This window comes from Trichechus manatus, unplaced genomic scaffold (genome assembly GCF_000243295.1).
Source record: "Trichechus manatus latirostris isolate Lorelei unplaced genomic scaffold, TriManLat1.0 scaffold00103, whole genome shotgun sequence".
In the NCBI taxonomy this organism is placed as follows: domain Eukaryota; kingdom Metazoa; phylum Chordata; class Mammalia; order Sirenia; family Trichechidae; genus Trichechus; species Trichechus manatus.
Genome location: NW_004444039.1, coordinates 6250012 through 6259238, shown reverse-complemented (window position 1 = coordinate 6259238; position 9227 = coordinate 6250012). Strand labels below are relative to the sequence as shown.

At 51.4% G+C, this 9227-nt stretch overlaps 1 protein-coding gene across 1 annotated transcript in view; it reads right to left on the bottom strand.

Moving 5' to 3' along the window:
• Positions 1-629: 629 nt before the first annotated feature.
• The window catches only part of GMPR (guanosine monophosphate reductase), a 45305-nt gene continuing 36707 nt past the window's right edge, over positions 630-9227 (bottom strand). Inside the window, exons 7-8 of the mRNA XM_023737480.1 lie at positions 5864-6023; positions 630-1301 (exon numbers count right to left, since the gene is read on the bottom strand). Coding sequence (XP_023593248.1) covers positions 1121-1301; positions 5864-6023 — 341 coding nt within the window. The 3' untranslated portion in view covers positions 630-1120. The remainder of the gene's footprint in view (positions 1302-5863; positions 6024-9227) is intronic.

Below are 9227 nucleotides of genomic sequence, written 5' to 3'. Positions count from 1 at the left end.
AAGGAGGGACTGAGAAGGGAAAGGAAATGGACTGAACGAGGAACCAGAGGCGGCCTCCTAGAAGCAGCAAGTCCGCCAGACTGGCAGAGACAGACAATGTGTTCCCAAAAGGCCTGTGGAATGGAGGTGGTGAAAATGGTGTCGCTACAGATGAGAAGGCAGAGAGGGTCAGGAGCTGGTTGAACGGACACGGGAAACCCGGGGTGGAAAGGAGGAGTGTGCTGTCACCGTGTAGGGAGAGCAACTAGGGTCACGTAACAATGTGTGTATACATTTTTGTATGAGAAACTGACTTGAGCTATAAACTTTCACTTAAAGCGTAACCTGGTTGAAGCACCAGCGGAGGAACCAGTTCTCCATGTTCTTCTGCCCAGTCAAGTCCTTTGGCTCTTTTCCAGCAACCCCAAGGTGGAGGGAGGGATGCCAGCTACTCTCCCTTGTCTTCCCTGAGGCTTCCCCCGCCCCACTCTCCCACCCAGTTGCCTTGACTGCTAACAGCCAGCAGTGGTCGGCCGCTAGTCTGTCTGGGAAAACCAAAACCAAACCCGACCAGGTGCTGTTGAGTCAGTTCCGACTCATAGTGACCCCGTGTGTTTCAGAGTAGAACCCCCCTCCATGGGGTCTTCAGTGGCCGTGATCTTTCGGAAATAGATCGCCAGGCCTTTCTTCCAAGACACCTCCGGGTGGACTTGAACTGCCAACTTTCTGCTTAAGCCTGCCTGGGAAGGAAACAGAAAACCCCCCGACTACCCCATCCAGCTTGATTCCTGCAAATGGAAACTCCAGCACTCAATCAATTCTTAAGATAATAGCATTATATTAAAGTGAAACCATTTTCTTAAAAAAAAAAAAAGAAAAAGGTGCAAATGTTAGTTTTCACAATGAGGTTATGAGTTCTGGGCAGCTAGGCTCTGATCACTGACCCAATCAGCACCCTGCATCTGGGCCCCAACAAGGCACAAGGAGAGTCCCAGGGCCTCAGGTGGCGGGAGGCGGGTAAGGAGGTGGCTCTCCCCCACTCCGAGCAGCAGAAGCTCTTACATGGTACAGGGGAGGGGGGCAGACCAAGCAGGTGCGTGTGGAAGCCCCCACACAAGCTGGTGGCACTTCATCCTCAAAGTCAGCTGAACAGGGTGTTGTGCTGCTGGGTCACCCGGATGAACGTAGCCCTCCTGCTGAGTTCTTTCAGTCTGGCAGCCCCCACGTAGGTGCAGGTTGATCTCAGTCCCCCGAGAATATCCAGAATTGTGTTCTCCACATCCCCTTTGTAAGGCACTTCCACAGTCTTGCCCTCTGAGGCTCTGGAAGAAAAAGGAATTGGGGGTTTTAGCTAATCTTTTACTCCTTAGGGACCCAGCTAGAATCCTTCCAAGCTGTGGCCTTTTTGGCGCCCTTGTGGCGTAGCGGTTAAAAGCTACGGCGAGCTATGGCTGCTAACCAAAAGGTCAGCAGTTCAACTCCACCGGCTGCTCCTTGGAAAGTCTATGGAGCAGTTCTACCCTGTCCTGTAGGGTCGCTATGAGTCAGAATCTACTCGACAGCAATGGGTTTGTTTTTTTTTTTGGTAGCCCTTTGAACAGCCCCCAAGACACTCAGGTAGCTAAAAGGCTAGCAACCTCACCCTCTGACCCCATTTCCACATTTCCACCAAGTGGCAGGCTGTGGCCAGGCCAGCGTCTCAGATACACTCATGCCTCTCACCCGGAGAACTCAGCCTCCCTGCTGGCTACACAGGCACTCGGGAAAGCACGACTTCGTGAGCCACACCTGATCAAGGCGCAGACCCAGAGGCCCGCACGATGAGTGACATCCCTCCTCTGTGACGTGCCTCCACCATGCGCCTCACAGAAACCCACTCCACCTTCCTCATCCGTCTCAGTGTGTACACCCTCCCTCCAGGAGAGAGGCCCTGTGTGCTGCACGCGGTTAACATGCTCAGCTGCTAACCAAAAGGTTGGAGACCACCCAGAGGTACCTCAGAGGAAAGGCCTGGCGATCTACTTCCGGAAACTCATTCATTGAAAACCCTATGGAGCACAGCTCTGCTCTGACACACGTGGGGTCACTGTGAGTTGGTAGCCACTGGTGAGTCAGTTATCTCCAATAGATCAAGAACCAATGGGAAGAAGAAGAAGAAGAAACCAAACTCGCAGCTGCCGAGTCAATTCCAACACATAGTGACCCTACAGGACAGACAAGAGCTGTCCCATACGGTTTCTAAGGAGCAGCTGGTGGATTCGAACTGCCAACCTTTTGGTTAACAACCACAGCACTTAATCACTGTGCCACCAGGAAGAAGAAGAGACCAGGCCTGTTACATCTAGGAACAGTGCTCCCCCATCTGCTACTGCCTCCTCCGTGTGCCCTCCAAGATCAACAGCAGAAACAGCCTAGAGGTCCACCGTGTGGCATGGCAGCTCTACTCTCAGAAATGGAGCTGCTTTCCAGGTGACAAGCAGGAGGAAGAGGAGGATCTAAAAATTGACAACCCAAGCCCTGTGTGGGTATGTGGGAACCTCCACCAGCACCATGCAAGGGCTCCCTCTAACAGGCTGCCTGTCTTTCAGGTAGCACAGTGGTTAAGAACTCAGCTGCGAACCAAAAGGTTGGTAGTTCAAATCCACCAGGTGTTCCTTGGAAACCCTATGGGCAGTTCCACTCTGTCCTATAGGGTCACTATGAGTCGGAACTGACTTGATGGCAACGGGTTTGGTTTCTTTTCTGCGTTGGGCACGCTCACCCCAGCTCACTGCCCCGTGTCCTCACAAGTCACTGCACCTATCGCCCTGTGCGTGGGGTGGGAGCCAAGCCTGGTGGAACCGGAGGAGAACTAAGGACTTCAGGTATGTTTTGAATAACATCTTTCACATTTTCCACAAATCAACCCACATGCTGTTGAGCTGATTCTGACTTCTGGCAACCCCACGGGTGTCAGAGTAGAACTGGACTCCACAGGGTTTTTAATGGCTGATTTTTCCGATGCAGATCTCTAGGCCTGTCTTCCGAGGCACCTCTGGCTGGAGTCAAACCTCCAACTTTCCCGTTAGCGCCGAGTGCATTAACCGTTTGCACCACCCAGGAGGGTTTGGAAATTCAGAAGGTCTGGCAAATGGCACGAGCATGAAGCAGTATCAAACCATCCTCTCGGAGGCTCTTGTCCTGTTTCCTATAAGGTCATCAAATAGCATTGCCTAATTCCACATATCCGCTCCCCTTGATGCCGAATGCAGATACGGCCTGGACTTGCTTTTGTAAGAAGGCAATCTGGAAACTATGGGAAACCCCAGCCCTCATCTAAGGGCCAGGCCATCTGGACATTCTAACAGTTACCCAAATTCTGGAACTTTCTCTCGTGACTCTCTTCAACCGGAAAAACAGCAACTCTGGATCAGAAACACATTAGCTAGACTTCCAAAAGGGTATTAACTATTGTTCACTGAAATCTACGTAGGTAGGACTATTCTTGGGTAGAAATCTAGCTACTTAAACCATCAGCTAATGAAGGGCTGGCCCATGGGCTGGTTCAGAGCCACGACTGAATGAAACTGAGGTCACTAGCCACCTGGGGTAGTTCAGGTCACTACTGTGTGACAGGGACAGGCATGGGACACAGCGGCCTGAAATGACTGCCATTTTATTTTCTTAAGAGATGTCCATGAGTTTCCCAGGGCTTGTTGGAAAGTATCCAGATTCTCATCATTGGTTTCTCTACTAACTGACCACCTCACCTTTTACAAGTCATCTATGCTGATGCTTACGTCTTCACATCTGTGAAATGGAGGTGCTCTGGCCCACCTCCCAGGGACAGCATGAGAAGTAAATGGTTAATGACTGGGAAGGAACCATCAAAGCATAAACAACCCTGTCATAATTAAACAGAATGACAAAGCAGGGGACCGTTCTCATGAAGAGATGGCTGTAATGAGGCAGAAAGCTGCTAGAAACAGAGAACGGGAGAGGCAATCTGCAGGGCTTGGGCTGGCTTTGGACCGGGGTCTAACTCCTTCCTTGTCTAAGATTTGAACTGGCTTCCAGAACGGAGTCTTGATACTCTTGAACGTTTTCTTTTCGGTCATGTCTAAACCCTGGGGAAATGACAGCTGACTTCTCTTTCAGCTCCTTGGCTTCTGTGTGCTGTGGCCTGGCCTGGCTTGCCCATCTCCAACTCACCTGAGAAGCCAGGACAGATGTGACAGCTAGAGGGCCAAACAGCTATTCTGGCAGAGCATCGCGTTAACACTGGGCCACGTGGCTCCACTTATAAAACAGCACGCGGGAGACACTGCACGGCCCTCACGGGGGGACAACGGTTCCAATAAAGCACTAAGCTTCTCGGCCGCAGGCCCAGCGAGCCACTGAGGCAGTAACTCCCTATACCTCCCACCCCCGCAACTAACTGATCGAGACAACCTCCACTGAGGCTCCCCGGGAAAGAGGTGTCTGTCTTCTTCCTGATTGTCTGAAGCCTCCAGGATGAAGCTATAAATGTGTCCCCCATCCCTCTTCCCTGCCCTGCCCCTCCCCATACTATCACTGGGGAGAATGAGAAGTCAAGTCAGTCTACCCGAACCCCAGAAAAGCACCTGCTCTCCCTTCTGAGCCCAGTGAAGGGCAGACTCTGGTAGAGTACCCCACGTTCCTCTCCCACCTGGAAATCTCAGTGGGGGGCTGAGATTTTTACCTTTAGCTTATGGAATGCATCTGAATCCTACGTGTTCAAAATGAGCTTTTGGATGCAGTTGGTAGTAGGCAGTGAAGGGTGCCCACCAAGGAGGACTTGGTTTCCCTCCCAGGCTGGGAGAGAGCTGACATACAAGTGAGATGCCCAAGGTTTCCCAGAGAAGGGCAGTCAGGCTCTTCACAGCTGACTTCCTTCTGAGGTTGCAAAACCTTCCGTCTTGTCCACTATGTGGCGCAAGGCATCAGTGCTAACCCCAATGAGAAGCAAGAGCATCCGCTACGGAGCAGGGCAAGGTAGTGAGGATATGCTGTGAGGGTTCTTAAAACACATAAGCAGACAATTCAAATGGAACGTAACAGGGAAGTCCAGGTTATCTTTCAGGATTGTGGGTTTCAAAATAAGAAAGATGAGCAGAAGCAAACATCCCTTCTGCAGTAAGTGAGACAAACAGCTGACAATGCTGCTGTGTCATCATCTTAAAAAAAAAAAGACCCAGTGACCACGTGGCAGTCCAGACCACACCCATTTCACATGCAATGGGAGATCCGTTCTCCAACCCAATTCTTGCAGCCTGAGCTTGTCTCAGACCAGGCATCATGGCTACCGGGAGCTCAGCAAAAGCTCCGTCAGAAGGACCAGGCAACTCCCCACCATCCCTTGGACATCTGGAGCGTCACCTCCAAGGACTGGTTGAGTGGTAGTCACACCTGCTCACACATACCCCACCCCACCCCCAGTCAAATTTCCAACCCATCCCAAAACACTTCTGCTCTGCTCTTCCTTCCGAGGCCTCCAAACACAGCAAATGCTAGCTGGACAGAAATGAAAACCAGTTGCCGGATTCCAGCTCATGACGACCCCCCGTGTGTCACAGTAGAACTGTGCTCTACAGGATTTTCAGTGGCTGAGCTTTTGGAAGTAGATCACCAGGTCTTTCTTACAAGGCGCCTCTGGATGGACTAGAACTTCCAACCTTTCAGTTAGCAGCTGAACAATTTAACCATTTGCACCCCCCAGGGACTGGAGGAAATTAGGGCTACTTGAAAAAGAAGCCAGATACGTTTTCCAGCCCCTTCTACGATGCGTTAACATAAACAGGACTGGTATTCCCGAAGACCTGTGTCCACCCCGTTTCTGTAGACGGGAGACCTCCCCGATGGAAAGCTTAGCGCCTCTCCTCACCTGTACTCGGCAACTCCTCCCACGTGTTTCTTCATTGCCGTGTCAGAGCTCATCCCGTAGAAAAGCTTGAGCTTCTGGCCGTTCCTCTCGATCACTTCTCCAGCACACTCAGTGTGGCCTGAAAACATCCCTCCCAGCATGACAAAATCGGCTCCAGCTCCTACATTCCAATAGCGCGGACAAAAGGAAGCAGGGGACTCAGGGAAATCAGCTCTGGAAAGAGCAGAGTGCTCCCCCAACTCACCTCCCCACCACCTGTGCTCGAGAGAAAAGCTCACCCTCTCCCCTTCGGGAACAAGTGTGGAGACGGTCCCTGGAAATACACGCAGAGAAACAAATGGAGCTTACTAAAGGCTGGTGACTAATACAGTAAAAAAAAAAAAAAAAAAGTTGCCATCATATGGGTTCAGAGCAGAAGTGCGCTCCCTAGGGTTTTCAATGGCCAACTTTTGGGAAGTAGACTGCCAAGCCTTTCTTCCGAGGCACCTGTGGGTGGACTTGAGCTGCCAACCTTTTGGTTAGCAGCTAAGCACATTAGCCATTTCTACTACCCAGGGACTCCAGCTAATAGATAATCTTTAATGATTATTAATGACTAACTAGGACCACCTTTCCAAACAGAGGTCTAACTCATTTGGAATCAGAGAAACATTAAGAATTGGGCAGCGTCTTAGAGAGCAGGCCATCCAATCTCCTACTCAGTGCAGTCATTCTGCAGTATACCCATCGGGCATCCGGTCTCCACCTTCGGCTCTCAGCCCTCTTACCTCTCCATTCACGTCGATCAGGGAAGGACCTCAGAACAGACCAGAACTCCCCCACTAGACACTGAGCGTGGAAGAGAGAAGCCCCTCTATTAGGTAAACTGTTGAAAACGCTACCTGTACCTCAACTGTGACAGATTTTAGACTTCCAAGGTAAAAAATATTCAATACTAATCACCGAATGACATGAGATTTCCAGGCTAGGTACAAAAGAGGCCAGGATATCGGCATTGCCTTTGTAGGCAATGTCGGAACAGGACTAGGGATTCTTCATGGCACATGGCAGGTGCTGAACACCTAGTTGTCAAGAAACAAAGATGGACTCTATTTCCTTTCCTATTCATGGATAATTGTGCTGAGAAACTCTTCATTAAATACTGTATCTATGTCATATATATTTTATGTAGTATTATATCTCCTATCCTTTCTCTTACTGATAAGTCCTACTGAGGGTTTACATTTAGAATAGAACAAGACAACAACAGGCCACAGATGTACGTTGAGAAATCTGGATGAAACGGCAGGAAATCCGTTGCCATCAAGTTGATTCCAACTCACAGCGACCCTATAGGACAGAGCAGAACTGGCCCATTGAGTTTCCAAGGAGCGGCTGGTAGATTCGAACTGCCAACCTTTTGGATAGCAGCCGAGCTTGAGGAAGGGAGCCTATCAAAACCCTGACAAGGACAGACAGTGTGGCAACCCCTGAAAAGTGGCCTCGATGTCTTCCATCTGATCGTTCAAATGTTTACAAGAGGACTTTTGGGATTTGCATTGGGTGTTCAGCGTTTACTGCAAGGAACTCTGCAGGGGCTGCCCCCTGGCCTGGCCTCCAGGTAGGCAAGACACAGCAGGGCTTTTCTACTTTGTAGCAAGCTTTGCAGACCCTTCCTTTCAGGGTTCCGAACACGAACGCTGGCTCCTTGGCTCTCCAGCCACCGGCCATGACTTGAAAGAGGCAGAGGAGAACTGTCATTGGCCAAGCCTCCTGATGACCACAGCCCCAGGAACGGAGCACCTATGCCGCAGAGCAGACAGAAACAGCGGCTCAGCAGGAACACAGAGCACAGATCTATTTAAAGAATGCTCTGAAGTGGTTTCCAATTTCTTTCGTTTCTGGATCCCCTCCTATCCTTCTCTAATCAGTGTTTTCCCTGGCACTCTCTCCAGCACTAAGCAAGCCTCCAGCGCAGGCATCGCGGGCTTAACAGAGGAGAGTGCAGGGTAGAAAGAGATGCCAGAGGGAACCTCAGCAGGAGTCCCACCGCCAGGAACCATGCCCAGATCTGTTCTCTACCAGGAGCCTCCTTAATGGCCAGTCACTTTACAGCATGTTAGGTGCCCACTCTGGGCAGAGAACAACTGTGGGGTATCCGAAGGAAGCTCAAGATGGACACCCCGTCAGTATGAAGGAGATTCAGCTCACAAATCAACAGTAAAACGTCCTTGGCTGACAATCCTCGTAATAAGGAGTGCAGGAGTCCTGAGTTCTGCTCTGCCTGTGTGACCCTGGCCTTGTCACTCACCTCTCTGGGCCTCAGTCACCTCAACTGTAAAATGGGCAAGCTAGACCAGACAGATGACCTATATGCTCCCTTCCACAGCTAAGATGGCTGATTACAATGGGGCTAAAGAAGGAGACTGCCCATTTTTATGACATTCTCTATGGACGCTATGAAAGCCTGCTGCTAAGAACACTGCTCCATGGGGTTTTTGGGGTCACTTTTAGGGTTTTTTTTTTTTTAAGAATCAGAATTCCTAAGACAGCAAGTTACCCTCACAAAGAAAAGGAGGGAGAAAAAGAAAGAAGGAAGGTGGGAGGGAGGGAGGGAGATGGGAAGGAAGGAAGTAAGAATTGACAGCAAACTTGGCCCTGGCATCAGGAAAGACGGATGGGTACCTGCCAGCTTTGCTTTTCCCTCGTGCTTCACCCATAGCCCCCTCCCACTTAACGGTTTGGAGCCCCCAATAGTGCTGTGAGCTCTGACTTACGAACGTAGTCTGCAAAGGTTACGTGGCCGCTACAGGATTTTGAAGCCCTATTTTACTTCCTGTTAGTTCAGATCCTGGTCTTGCAAGTGATTTTCCAAGAAAACCCCAGGAAACCCGGCTGGGACCACGGGAGGCAGCCCCACTGAACCACAGAGCCACCGGACACTGCTGCCCCCTAGTGGGAACGGGCTCCTCTTCCTCGGTGAGAAACAGCGGGGACTCCGGTCTCTTCCGCGGTATTTCCCCGAGCGGAGTCAAAAGACCCTCGCTGTAGTGACTTCTAGTCAGACCTGACGCTGTCCTCACGAAAGGCTCCCTGAGCTTTCTCTCTCCACCCCACCCCCGTCTGAAAAGGCTGAGTGACTTGTGCCGCCCCCCGGCGTGCAGGATGTCGCCCCTAGCCATCTCCTCCTGGGCACTCTGCCTGCTCTGCCACCGGCCAGAACCAAACCGATGCCAGGATTCCGGTCAACGGGCGCTGAAATCATCGCACCAGAAACCCAGGGGGAGGAAACTCCTGACTGCCCCAGAACGGCTCCGTACACTCCCCGCCCCTCGCCCCGGGCCCCGCCCCTCGCCCCGGGCCCCGCCCCTCGCCCCGGGCCCCG